Below are 15,141 nucleotides of genomic sequence, written 5' to 3'. Positions count from 1 at the left end.
CAGCCCCGAGGTCTCCTCCCGGTTGGACATGCCCAAAACACCTCCCAAGTGAGGCGTCCGGAAGGCATCCTTACCAGATGCCCGAACCACCTCAACTGGCTCCTCTCGATGTGGAGGAGCAGCGGCTCTACTCCGAGTCCCTCCCGGATGTCCAAGGTCCTCACCCTATCTCTAAGGCTGAGCCCATCCACCCTGCGGAGGAAACTCATTTCGGCCACTTGAACTCTCGTTCTTTCGGTCACTACCCAGAGCTTGTGAACATAGGTGAGGATTGGATCGTAGATCGACCGGTAAATTGAGAGCTTCGCTTTCTGGCTAAGCTCCCTCTTCACCACAACGGACCGGTTAAGCGCCTGCATCACTGCTGACGCCGCCCCAATCTGCCTGTCAGTCTCCCGCTCCATCCTACCCTCACTCATGAACAGGATCCCGAGATACTTAAACTCCTCCACCTGAGGCAGGACCTCCCCCCCGACCTGGAGTGGGCAATCCACCCTTTTCCGGCTGAGGACCATGGCCTTAGACTTGGAGGTGCTGATTCTCATTCCAGCCGCTTCACGCTCGGCTGCGAACCATCCCAGCAAGATCTGGAGGTCACTGTTCGATGGGGCTGGGAGGACCACGTCATCCGCAAAAAGCAGAGACGAGATTCTCCTGTCACTGAACCCGACACCCTCCAACACTTGGCTGGGTCCATGAAAGTTATGAACAGAACCAGTGACAAAGGGCAGCCCTGGTGGGGTCCAACCCTCACCAGGAACAGGTCAGACTTACTGCCGGCCACACGAACCAGACTCGTGCTCCTTCAGTACAGGGACTGGATGGCCCTTAGCAAGGGGCCACCAACCCCATACTCCTGTAGCACCCCCCACAGGATGCCCCTGGGGACACGGTCATAAGCCTTCTCCAAATCCACAAAACACATGTGGACTGGTTGGGCGAACTCCCATGCCCCCTCCAGCACCCTGGTGAGGGTAAAGAGCTGGTCCACGGTTCCGCGTCCAGAGTACCCAGAGAAAATCCACACTGACATGGAGAGATCATGCAAACTCTGCACCGAAGGCCTCCCCCAGCCTGGGGTTCGAACCCCCCACCCTGGACTTGAACATGGAAACCTCTTGCTGTGTGGTGACAATGCTAGCCACTGCACCACTGTGCTGCCCAAATCATTAAGAGAGGCGAAATCTCAAGAGAGATGATGACATGGATAACGTGACAATATGTGGCAGAACGGGTTGTGCTTGTTTAATTGCCATTTAAAAGAAAAAAGGAGTAACACCTGTGGTGGTGCTGTGCAGTGTTTCTGTGTTTCAGATACAAATGATTGCGTGCATCATATCCAAGGAAAATGTCAGTAAATCTGAGTAAAATACAGACTTTGCTTGTCCAATGTGAATGCACCACACGAAACACAGATGTGGCAGGGTAATGTCTAAATCAAATGAGGTCCCCTGGTAATACAAGTCCCTTGAGCATAGGGCTATTGACAAACAACCATAATAAACTAGGGCCCAGGTTGGAAAATATAGCAGTTAAATTTGCTGAGGTGGTTGAAGTCAATGGAATGATGTCTTTTCCCCAAAATGATCTCCAGTTATCGCAGCTATATTTCCATCTGCTCTACCTGCACGCCCCTATCTAGTTTTGACTGCTATTCAAATAACTGGTGCAAATGGTGTCACTTTGTGTGATGATCAGTTCTCACGGAAGCTTAGAAAATCAAACATTGGGGTCTTTAGCGTCATAATGACTCCAGTAGAAGGGATCCAATCCCCTGGTCTACCATAGAAAACATAAAAGGGATTAATCAAAGAGGGGAGTTTGATAAAATGTGCTTCATAATGACGACGGGCTTTCGAGGGAATAGTGATTTCCTGGAGTTATGCCTCTTCTCAAGGCCAATTTAATGTCAATGGACTAATAAAATACAGCAAAGACCACATTTATAGTCTTCTCACACTGATCAGCTTAAGATGGGACCGAGACTTAAAGATCAAGTTAAATTAAAACGTTATACACAGTTCATGCTAATAAAGTACTTGAGGTCCTTGAAATGCTTTCTCAGTGTGTATATCATAAGAGCTTAATCCCTAAAGTTTGAGAGTAAAGTGCTTCTCAACTTACTAGACTGACATAATTAATTGCACAAGGCAGCTTCACACTGAGCATATGGTACGGGATAAATGCTTGAGAGATTTTAACTTCAGCTAGCAGAAATACTGTAACACTAAGTCCATGAACTGCACACTCTGTATGCTGGCCCGGCTGTTATGTGATGCTTTGTACCCGAGAGATAAAAGAGACAGAACAGAACATAATGTTAGTGAGTCCATCATTCACTGCAAAGCTCAGTCACTGATATCCAAGAGTCACTTTGCATTTTGATTTCAACTTTCAATTTGCTGCTTCCTGTCCAACATGCAAGTTTAGGCTAAAAGGGAAATACATGCAATCAGATTAGACAGGTGCACTCTATATTTATAGCAAAATCTTCCCCAGTGTGGCTTCAAATTGAGTGCATCAACAAGGTAAAAGTCACGGTTGTCAGATTCAGATCTCTCTCGCTCTCTCTGATTTCTGTCTTTAGAAAGTACAAAGCTTCCTACCAGTCTGCCACCAGTGATCCAGGACAGGAACCCCAAAGCTCCTCTTTGCCCATTCCAGCGTCTCCACATCACAGCGCTCACCTGCCAGAAATAACGACTGCAACCTGCAAGGACAAACAGTCCATCTGTCAATCGACTTGAGGAAATGTGACATATCCAGTCTGCCACAGGAATGGTAACATTTATGCAAGGATGAAATATACTTCTTGTGTTTTTTAACCAAGTGTGAGTGTTCACATGCTCAAACCTGTTTAACACCTTTAACTATAAATTTCTGAAGGCTAATATGTGACAGAAAAAATGGGGTGCATGGCTGACAACAAATTCTGACAATTTAGTGTGTAGTGTATAGGGCTGCCCCCTAACAGCTGACCAAATGTTAGTCAACCAGAATGGTCATTAGTCGACAACATTTCATTGGTCACTCCGCAGAAGAAAAGTAAAAATTAAACAAACATGAAACTCTATTAGAAGCTGTACCTCGTCAAAATAAATCAAAACCTATATGTCTGGACAATGTAGGAATTTAATTTGCCCAGCTCATGTTTTCCAGGCAGTTAAAGTACATGTGTATGGCCCCTATCAATCAATCAATCAATCAATCAATCAATCAAACTTTATTTGTATAGCACTTTTCATACATTAAAAATGCAGCACAAAGTGCTTCACAGAATAAAAACAAACAAAAATAATACATACATGTTGAAAACCCGCCCGTCCCACCCCCACATATAAACACACACACACACACACACACACACACACACACACACACACACACAGTCAATATAGTCAATAACATGGCTGGACACTGAGGAACCAGGTGAGGTAAGAACCACCTATGGGGGGCCATCCACACTGAGAGGCGCTACAGCCCACGGCCACAGTGAGCGCCGCCACAGAGACCACCCCGACCAGACAGACCGGGATGGACTCCACACATGGTGTGGAGATTAGGAAAAATTAAAGAGTTAAAGATTAAAATAATATTAATAATAATAATAATAAATAAATAAATAAATTAAGATTTAGAAACTAAAATGCATAAAGATTTAAAAATAGATCATTTAAAAGTATTAGAAAGTAAAAAGAACATATAATAGAAGAATTAAAAGAGTAAAAGAAATCAGTTAAAAGCTAAATTAAAAAGGTGAGTCTTGAGCCTCCTTTTAAAAACAACAGTCTCTGCAGTCCTGATGCTCTCCGGCAGGCTGTTCCATAAGTGAGGGCCATAATGGCTGAATGCAGCCTCCCCGTGGGTTTTTGATCTAACTCTTGGAACAATTAAAAGGCCGGTGCCGGAGGACCTCAGGATCCGCAAGGGTTGATATGATAAAAGCAGGTCAGATAAATAAGATGGCCCAAGGCCGTTGAGACATTTAAAAACTAATAAAAGAACCTTAAAGTCGATCCTGAAACACACAGGGAGCCAATGCAGCGATTGTAAAACTGGTGAAATGTGCTCCCACCCTCTGGTCCTCGTCAGCACTCGTGCGGCTGAGTTTTGGAGTAGCTGCAGATTAGAGATGGTCTTTTTGGGAAGACCAGACAGCAGGGCATTACAGTAATCTAAACGACAAGAGATAAAAGCATGCATCAGCACCTCTGTGTTAGCCTGAGAGAGAAACGGGCGGACTCTGGCTATATTCTTAAGATGATAAAAACCTGTCTTTGTTACATTTTTGATGTAATTTAATTTCCAGGGCTGGTACCTGCGGTTATTCCACAGGCTAGTTAATAACATGTCGGGCGGGAAATCCAAAGTGTGGGATCATTTTGAGAAGGTGAAGGACGAACCCAAGGTGACATGTAAACTCATCTTCATTGGTCGACTACAAACATGACGTATCATCTGAAACATGTACTGTAAGTAAATGCAGTAAATGTAATTTTTGACCAGTTAGTCATGTCTGTACGTTAAATGTTACTCTTCAATTTACTGCACAGCACACAAACCGGGTCTGGTGGGGGCTAGCTAGCAGCACCGCTACTAGCACTGTTTGGACCCAACAGCATTGCTGTGGAAACATTATGCCACAGTCTGGGCTCCTCTCAGGTTACCCCAGTGAGTAAACCCCCTCATTGCTAGCACTGTTAACTGTGACAGCATGGCTAGTGGTGCTAACATAATAAACTATGCCAAGGGGGTTTTGTGGCTCAAAATGAAGCTGCTTAAGGCCCTGACACAACAAGCCTTTGGTCGGCCACAAGCAAAAGTTGGGCCGTTGGTGAGTGTCCGTCACCCTAGTCTGTGCAGTGTGTCCCATACCGTTGGCCCTTGTTGGCCCTAATTGGCTTTATTTCCACCAATTCATCCTGTTTAATCACCAACAGCCACAGTGGAGCCCATCAGTGAATGAAATCACTCTGATTTGCAATCCAGCCCAGCACACCAGATGAGAAACAGAAGTGAGGAAAGTAAACAAAAGAGGATAGAGAGGAAAGTAAACAAAGAGCTTAGGTTAAGAGGTAGTGAGATCAAAACAAACTTGTTACATAAGATAAGATTATATTTCTTGGCCACTGAGCTCTTCTGGGCACAAATGCAGCAGCAGAGAACCAGGCACAGTGAAAGTGAAACTTAACCTTTCATTGCATTTGGTCTAAAAGTTTGCTTTCATTCACAAACAGCTGCTCCTCTCATCCATTGATTTGATCTGATTGATTAACGGGTTAGTTAGAGGTTTATGGGTGTTAGGCTATCAAAAGCAAAAATTAACTGAAACTGACATCCCCATTCACTTCCTATTTATAAAAAATGGGAGATCCATAAAGCTGTGCAGCTTGTAAGCTAGATTTTATTCTTTTAAATGTAAGAGTTCAGTGGGCAAAAAGAATTTCATTCAGCTGCTATTGAATGGAACACACCTTCAGTATCTCTGAAAGTGATTGAAGCAGAGAAAAAATTTAAGTTGGCCTTGAAGAAATGGCAAGGAAATAGTCTCTCAGAATAGGGACCTTTTAAAACGAACACAGTATTATCCTTTTATGTTATTTCTTTTATTTTTCTATGTAATTACATAGCTACTGTATTTGCACGTACACCTTGTCCCCGTCTCCCACAGGATCACCCATGGAAACAGGCTTGTGGCTTCATTGTGTAATTCTATCCTCAACAGTAGCAGGTGTTTGTGATAACTGGCTTCAGGTGAAGTACTTTTATGTGTATTTTATGATTGTCAAATAAACCTCTCTATCTAGCTTCCGATTCACCTCTTTGTTTAAATGCTTTGCAAAGTGAACGTTGTGTTATGAAAGTTATATCGATTGTGAAAACTGTGAGATGTACTGGAAACTACTGCTGACAACTCCTCTTGAATGTGACTTGGAGCTCATGCAAAATCTCAAGAAAAAATTTTTTTGGACCACAACCAGTTTGCCTTCGAGGCAGCACCCTCCACTTCGCTTTCCCTGTGATCCTCTGCTGTGACTGAGGCATCCTTTCCGCTGCCTCCGACAATGTCAAGCAGATAGTTCTTGTCACGTTTGCTGACTAAAGGATCTTTTCTTCCTGCCTATGATGGTTTGCCTCCTCACAGTCACACTCGTCAGGACAGTAGAGATGAACCCCTGTTTGTGTTGAGCATCGTCTCCACCTGAGCCTCCCAGAGCTCATCCTTAGCGTTTTGCTTTGAATGTCAAGACAGAGAACACTGAATTCCACTTTTTCCTTCTCTCTGAAACTTCAATGCATTTTGACTGAGCTCAAAGGTGTTTCAAGTTGGGTGTTTGTCTGCCAGGAAACTGAGTCTTAGTGGGACTTCTGCTGCATTTTCACTGCACAGTGGGGCTCCACTCGACTTGCTTGGAACCCTTCTTTTTGAGGTTTCCATTCGCAAAAGTTGTGGAGTACCTAGTACCTAGTACTTTTTTTGGTACCACCTTAGTCGAGGTTCCAAGTGACGTGTCAATGTTGTGTTTAATTTGTGAAGAATATTTTGTTTTTCTTGCATGCCTACGGTAAATGAAGAACCCAAAAATGGAGGAAATTCTTGCTGAATTGAAGTCATAGGGGACCGCATTTAACAGCAGCAAAAACTATATGAAAAGAATTTTTCACTGTTTTTGGATTCTTCGTTCACCATGGAGGCATGTCAGAAAAGCAAAGATTTTTTTACGAATTCATTGCGTAACATGGGGTGAGTAATCGATGTACCTGTGGTTAGTTGGTAGGTGAAGTATTCCCTTAAATAGCTGAGCTATCGTTGATAACATTTGCAATTTGTTTTATTCACTTGACCCAGATTTTTAACTTGAGAAACCACCTCACAGTTGTATGAATCCACAAACCAGTCAAGTTGGAGTTACAGTTCACATCCATGTCTGTGAAAACATCAATGCTTCGCACACATCTTTCCCAAGCAGAACAGAAGATCTATACAATCCGCACCATTTCAAGGTGTGATCCTAAGATTACAGTCACCACTTCATTACCTGACTGAATGTCTCCCCGTCTGTTCCATAGAGTAATGGAATAAGGGCCAGAAAAATGTTTTTGCAGAACATTTTGATGTCACAGTGAAATTGATCTTTGACGTTTTGAATATAAAATGTCATGATTTCATAATCCGATTGGACATTTGCGTGAAATTTTGTCATAATTAGCAAATTAATTGACATGTTTTGTGAGATCACAGTGGCCTTTGACCACCAAATCTGAATCAGGTCATTATTACATGCAAGTGGACGTTTATGCCAATTCTGCAGAGAGTCCTTCAAGGTGTTCTTAACATTCACAAGAATGAGACACACAATGTCACAGTGACCTTGACCTTTGACCACTAATTTCTAATCGGGTCATTCTTAAGTCCAAATGGACTTTTGTGCCAAATTTGAAGAAATTCCCTCAAGGGGTTCTTGAGATATCATGGTTACAAGAATGAGATAGATACAAGGTCACAGTAACCTTGATCTTTGACCACTAAATTCTAACCAGTTCATTCTTAAATCCAAGTGGCAATTGGGCCAAACTTGAAAAAACTCTACCAAGGCCTTCTTGAGATATCGCCTTCACGAGAATGAGACAAATGAGGTCACAGTAACCTTGAACTTTGACCTATGACCAACAAAATCTTATCAGTTCATTGTTGAGATCAAGTGGAGGTTTGTGCCAATTTTGAAGGAAGTCCTTCAAGGTGTTGTAGAGATATCATGTTCACGAGAATTAGATGGATACAAGGTCACAGTGACATTGATGTTTGACCACCAAATTCTAATCAGTTCATTCTTAAGTCCAAGTAGACGTTTGTGCCAAATTTGAAGAAATTTCCTCTAGGCCTTCTTGAGATATCATGCTCACAAGAATGAGACAAACAAGGTCACAGTAACCTTGACCTTTAACCTATGACCAACTAAATCTAATCAGATCATCCTTTAGACCAAGTGGATGGTTGTGCCAATTTTGAAGAAAGTCCTTCGAGGTGTTCTTGAGATATCATGTTCACGAGAATGAGACAAACAAGGTCACAATGACTATGACCTTTGACTGCCAAATTCTAATCAGTTCATTCTTAAGTCCAAGTGGACGTTTGTGCCATATTTGAAGCAAATCCCTGAAGGCCTTGTAGAGATATCGGTTTCAAGAGAATGAGAGAAATGGGGTCGGAGTGACCTTGACCTTTGCCCTATGACCAACAAAATCTTATCAGTTCATAGTTGAGACCAAGTGGGTGTTGGTGCCAAATTTGTCCATCATGAGAATGGGATGGACAGAGAAAAGGACAACCCAGAAACGTAATGTCTCCAGCCATGGCTGTACCTGGCACAAAGGCATTAACATAGCAGTCAGTTAAAACCACGCTGTGGATAGTTGATGAAGTACAGATGTTCCTCTGTGTGGATGCCAATGAAAGGATTCAGCAAGAGCTGGACAGAGAAATGTGCGCTGTGTCGCCTTGAAAATAGCCTCATGGCAGTTTCACACTACAGTGCCATGAGGGTCAACTAAAAGTCCCACTTACATTGCCCTGGTGCTGTCTGCAGTGGAAAATTAAATTTAGAGCTGGTACCAAAAGTGTTTCAAGAAGAATCCAGTTGGATTGTGGAGATGAAGAATAAAGTGCTCTTTCTCCTCGGGAAAATTCTGCCCTTTGTACGACCTCTCAGTCAGTATTGATGTGATCCTGGTTTACCTGGAGACCACAAACTCCTGCAAGGACATCTGAATCTGTTAAAGTCATCCTTCTATGTTCAAACTGTAGTTTCCTCCTAGTTTTGTCAACTGCTGCTCCCTGGCTTCATGAAACCCTCCCTCTGTGACCTACAAGTGACCCAAAATACTGCAGTTTCTATCTTCAGCCTCCCCCAATTTCTCCCACATCATTCTTTCCCAAAACTCCCTCTGATGGCTGCCCATGGCTGCTCATATCTAATTCAAAACACTGCTGGCTGCTCACTACAAAGCTGCACAGGGATCTGTAGCCCCCCTATACATCCAGGCCCGTGTGCAGCCATAGATGCTAGTCCCATCGCTTCGCTTTCCCACAAATGACTGCTGGTCATCACTCATCGCTCTCAACCCTCCGCGATGGCACAATGGCTTTCCAACTCCAATCAAACTTGAAGTCACATTCTATCCTCAGTAACAGGCAGACAGATTTTCATCATGTCACCCCCTCCCCGTTGAATCATATCTTTTCTGTTTCTCTCCCTGGATTATTTTCTATTCTCTTTTTCACTTGATTGATCTTTGGTCCTTGGGATATTATGTAGCCTGGTTTCTCTAGTTTTCAGTAACACTGTGTATGTGGAAGACAGCGTACAAAATAAAAATGTGATTTCATGTTAGTAAGCAGAAAAACGTCATAAATATTCTGCCTTTGTTTATCACCGCCTAGATTGTTGAAGGATGCCTGGGAGCCTTCAGACAGTTCAGTCACAGTAACACAACACGGTCCAATAATAATGGAGATTTTAACGTCAAGTACCTGTAGTTAAGTTTTGAATCCGATTATGATTTTCTTTCTTCTTCTTTCTATGTTTCATGTCCAGTTTTCCCTAAACACTTTTAGTTTGGTACCTTTGGAAGCAAAAGTAACCCTTCAGACATGGTACCTAGACCTAGACTTGACCTTGGTTGCTGTCCGAGATGTCCTGTCTAACAGGAGTCCTTCTTTCGGGATTGGGATGGGACAAGAATTTTTTTCTTTTACTCTGACATGGGATTGGGACGGGACCGGTGTTTCTTGTGGGAGTGTATGGAGCTACATTAGGGTCAAAAGTTTTGTACTTGAAAAAATAAAATTTGAAACTGAAAATTCATGTGTTGATCTTGAATTTTGAAAAATACAACAATGTATTCAAAATAAAAATAAGTATTTGAAATGTTTTTTCAGGTTAAATATAATTTTGATTCACTTTAGTAATTCTTTTGAATGAATAATTTATTTTCACTTTTCACTTCCATATATATTTTAACATTTGAGGTCTTATTTTTTTTCAGTTGCATGTTTTATCTTTTCAGATTCAGATCTTATTTTTTACAGTTTCAAATCTTATTTTTTCACTTTCTAATTTTTTTTTTAGTTTCAAATCTGTTTTTTGAGTTTCAGACTTTTGACCCTGATGTGGCGTGGGGGGCGTGGCATCAACTGAGAGGGGTGTGGAATCATGAGTGACAGTGCCTTCAGTTAACTTACATACACCATATTCATGTGACTGGCAGTGTAAAAATTGATGCCAGTGACAAACTTCCATTTAGAAATCTGTTTTAGACAGTACTGAGCACCAATTGCGGTAATAGAGCGATAAATTATGCCAGATTTTGCAGTTCCACAGACACATTTTAAGTGCTGATATGTCCAATTTCCACATAGCACTGTGAACGCAGCGTAGTGTCCACTTCGCTTGCAATGATGGCATCCGGTCGGTCGGATCAATCTGCTGGAGCCCAAACATCCAGCACACAGGTGAGAAACGTTAACTAAGCTTTGGAAAATCATAACAAACATTAAGCAGTTGTTTTTGTGACAACATACATTTTTACAGCTCCATCGTCACGGCCCTGTTGATGCTTCCACATCCAGACGTGTCCCCTGGATGAAACCTTTGAGCTTGGGGAAAAGGAAACAATCCTAAAACACCTCCCTACTCACCTGGTGCCACAAAAATCACCTGGAGCCAGGTCAGGTGAGTAGGGAGGTGTTTTAGGATTGTTTCCTTTTCCCCAAGCTCAAAGGTTTCATCCAGGGGACACGTTTACTGGATGAGGAAGCATCAACAGGGTCGTGATGATGGAGCTGTGGACAATCACACTTTACAGCTCTGACAAATTCGCCACTTAAAAGACGTCACAAAAAAAGTATGCTGTCACAAAAACAACCCCTTAGTATTTGTTATGATTTCCCAGAACTTCGTTAACATTTCTCACCTGTGTGCTGGATGTTTGGGCTCCAGCAGATTGACCGACCGACCTGACGCCATCATTGCAAGCGAAGTGGACACTACGCTGCGTTCACAGTGCTATGTGGAAATCGGACATATCAGCACTTAAAATGTGGCTGTTGAACTGCAAAATCTGGCATAATTTATCGCTCTATTACCGCAATTGGTGCTCAGTACTGTCTAAAACAGATTTCTAAATGGAAGTTTGTCACTGGCATCAATTTTTACACTGCCAGTCACATTAATATGGTGTATGTAAGTTCACTGAAGGCACTGTCACTCATGATTCCACACCCCTCTCAGTTGATGCCACGCCCCCCACGCCACATCAGGGTCAAAAGTCTGAAACTCAAAAAACAGATTTGAAACTGAAAAAAAAAAGATCTGAAAGTGAAAAAATAAGATTTGAAACTGTAAAAAATAAGATCTGAATCTGAAAAGATAAAACATGCAACTGAAAAAAAATAAGACCTCGAATATTAAAATATATATGGAAGTGAAAAGTGAAAATAAATTATTCATTCAAAAGAATTACCAAAGTGAATCAAAATTATATTTAACCTGAAAAACGTTTCAAATACTTATTTTTATTTTGAATACATTGTTGTATTTTTCAAAATTCATGATCAACACATGAATTTTCAGTTTTATTTTTCAGTTGAAATTTTATTTTTTCAAGTACAAAACATTTGACCCTAATGTAGCTCCATAGAAGTGAGACGGGACAGGAGTGAAAATCCACTTCTCTGTCACCTTGTACTCTTCAGCTCTGGTCGGTGATGTACGTCCCCACATGACTGGTGGAGGGTGCACAGCCATCAGTCACTATTAGAGCCAAGTTCAGCCTGTAATGACGTTTATAAAACTTGCTATCTGCATGGATTAATGGGCCAAACTGATAACTCAGTCAGTCTCTCGTTTAGAGATTAGTTAACCACCTAAATCAAAACATAATCGAAATTGCCAGCTGTAAATGGCAGCTTCAGTTTGATTACGTACACTTTTAAGTCATTATTTCTTACAGCAGAGTTTTCTATGACTGCAGTGGAAACATAGTGGCACTACTTACTCACACAGCACTTATAAGGACTCATAATAACAGATTTAAGGACAAAGCTTTCAGTAAATGCCTGAACTGTATCAAATATGTAAGAACTACATCAAGGACCATGTTAAAACCACTGAATTAACAATGTACCATGATTCGTCTATCAGATAGATCCTGCCCTACAGCGTAACATGTGGAATAAATAAATGATTGACTCACTGCCCCAGCAGTGACCTTATGTTCCAGTTAAACCCCGCTACACTCCCACTATCATGCTTCTAGTTATCCAAGGACAATTCACATTCTCTGCAGCTTTCATGTTTTCTAAGGAGTTCAGTGGAAGTAAAGTTTGGAGGATTCACACAGACACTGTGACCTCAGAAATGGTGGTGGGAGGGCGAGGCTTTGGCTGCTGCCCAAGCTCAGGGACTGCGCACTGAGTCAGTAATAGTCAGTGTAAACAGCTGTGTTGCTTTTCCAGGAATAAAAAGAGCTTAATAAAGTTTTTCTTTCACTTTTTAAACTCTTTCTCAAAAAGAAAATCAAGGACGGTATGTAAAACGTTAATGATGGTGATGTGCGAGTTATTTCAGATTACACCTTCATGGCATGAAGCAACAATATTTATATTTTTTACATCTCAACAGCTTGTCAGTTGTTCCCAATCTTGTTAAAATTCAAATGCCTCCTTTCATCTGCCGATTAAAAGTAGAAAAATAATTATCTAAAAGTTAAGCGCCATCTGTCTCAAAATAAAGTTCTTCACAGTGTGAGGACAAACAAAGACATAATTGATTCACGTTAAAACCAGGAAGTGTGCCACCTGTTTAGTTCATCCTGACATCCACTCTGGGTTACTGGTGAAGGTAAAGTACAATGATAGTAAATGTACTCTGAACTTTACTGACGCAGGGCTATAAAAGTATGTTAACAGCAAAAGGAAATATTCTCTCTCAACAGTAACTCTGGCCACAACATGTTAACCATTAAAAACTACTTCTCTGCTAGTTAGTGAAGATAAGATTACACTAATCTCTACAGTTTGACCTTGAAGTGGGCCGATAAAGCAGATATCAACATGTTCTTGGTGGTTAAGGTTATCCACATAATGGCCTTTCGTCACATATTGGAAGTCTACAAATTGGTAATGTGTTTAAAGCTGATTCTATAAGTGGTGGGAATATAATGGAAACACTAAAGTTTGCAGCAAATATATTTTCCACACAAATTGACAGTTTAACTCTAAAACTAGTGCATGAATGTCTGTGTATGACCTGTTGTGTGTGTTAGTGTATAGTGTACTTTGGCCCCTAAAAGCCTCAATGAGGAATCTGACATTAGACCATTCTTGTGATCCTGTATTTCTATATTCCGTCATGTCTGTTATGGTGCTAACAATAACACGTCAGTTCGACTAACAGCATAGATAGATATGTACATAATGTCTTTTTGTGGCTTTCTAGCTGGTGTTACATATCTACATACTACTTATCATTAGTCTTACCTGCAATGTTTCAATAAGAAAATGATGATTTGTCCAAAAATCAGTCTTAAATTTGGTTCCCACTCCAGTCCTCTTACTTTTCGTTAGATGTGGTGTTTTTTTTTTTTTTTTTTCGGACTCAAATTGTACCGGTGACTTTTTTAACATCAACATCAACGCTTGGTGGACAGTATCATAGAGAAAAATCTACGAGACATAGACAAACTCAACCAAAAAGTAGGGAACACACTCTGCGTCTCAAAATGGCATCGCCACCTTCAGGCAACACAAACACAATGGATGTAAATGCTATGGATATGTCGGAGTTGGTGCGGAAAGTAAACCAGCGAAATGATGGAGTAGAAATTGTCTAAACTCATGAATAAATAGACAGAGGTGCCTCTAAAAGATGTTGTTAGTTAGCTAACCAGCTAGCTAGCCCACAGTCCCTACACTTCACTCCCTGCCACTAGAATAGAATTTAGAATCGGAGAGATACGCTGTGTCGCCCCCGCCACGGAGCGCCATCTTGGTTACTTGGAGACTACCTGTGTGAGGAATGTGGTCAAAAGCTCCGAAGATGGGCTCAGTAGCAGCTGTAGCAACTCAAATTTAGCCTATTCAAATCACAGCACGGGGGTTTATAGCAGGCTGCATCTAATCTGTGTAACAGCAGCAACATAAAGTTTACTGATCCAGTGAGGGAGTTTATGGTTGGCTGGCTGAAATCAAGTCGCCATTCAAGCAGCTGTAGGTCTGCCATTTACTGCTTTCTCACTTCAGCTCTGTTTTTCTTTTTTGTGACTTGCAATTTTTATCTTTTATTTAAAAAATGCACAGTGAACACAAATCCAGTGTACAAATACAACTTGATCCAACCCCCTCCCCACTTAAGCCAAGATTTTTCTACCCTATTACAACTCCTATGTGACTTTTCCCATTTCAGCAATCCAGTCCTGAAAAGCAGGTGATCCAGGTGCTTTCCAGTTCTTAAATATGTTTTGCCACCCAATCATTATTGCCGTCTGGGTCCATTTCTCCATATCTTGAGGGAGTGCCAACAAAACCCTACCATCTCCAAAATGCAAGCCTATAACATCAACAATATAGCTGTGAATCTTTGGCTTTGTTTTTCTTGAAACAGAAATTAGGTGCCAGTAATTGTAGATAGGGCTGGGCAGTATATCAATATTATATCGATACTGTGATATGAGACTGGATACAGTCTTAAATTTTTGGTATCATAGAATCCTAAGTGTTGTCTTTTTCTGGTTTTTCAAGGCTGCATTACAGTAAAATCATGTGATTTTCTGAACTTACCCAACTGTTGGACTGCTGTCATATTATTTGCTTCTGCCCACTCAGTCATTATATCCACATTATTAATGATTTCTTATCAAAAATATCATTGTGTAAATATTTTGTGGAAGCATCAATACCATGGCAATATCAGTATCGAGGCATATGGTCAAAAATGGTCATTATGAAAGAAGAAGAAAATCCGCACACTGAATTAGAGCTCCCAGTTTACTTTATTGACTAAAATGCAACGTTTCGACACAAATAGTCTTCCTCAGACAACTTCAAAAGAATGAAATGGCAGGTGGCAGGTATATATATAT

General features: G+C 41.3%; 1 protein-coding gene across 1 annotated transcript in view; it reads right to left on the bottom strand.

Moving 5' to 3' along the window:
- Positions 1-15,141, bottom strand: part of acss3 (acyl-CoA synthetase short chain family member 3) — an 88,007-nt gene that overhangs the window by 48,548 nt on the left and 24,318 nt on the right. Inside the window, exon 9 of the mRNA XM_049566833.1 lies at positions 2,607-2,710. Coding sequence (XP_049422790.1) covers positions 2,607-2,710 — 104 coding nt within the window. The remainder of the gene's footprint in view (positions 1-2,606; positions 2,711-15,141) is intronic.

The sequence above is a fragment of the Epinephelus fuscoguttatus genome, linkage group LG22 (genome assembly GCF_011397635.1).
Source record: "Epinephelus fuscoguttatus linkage group LG22, E.fuscoguttatus.final_Chr_v1".
Classification (NCBI taxonomy): Eukaryota; Metazoa; Chordata; class Actinopteri; order Perciformes; family Serranidae; genus Epinephelus; species Epinephelus fuscoguttatus.
The sequence above is the reverse complement of the archived record's forward strand: the minus strand, read 5'-3'. Positions and strand labels throughout refer to the sequence as shown.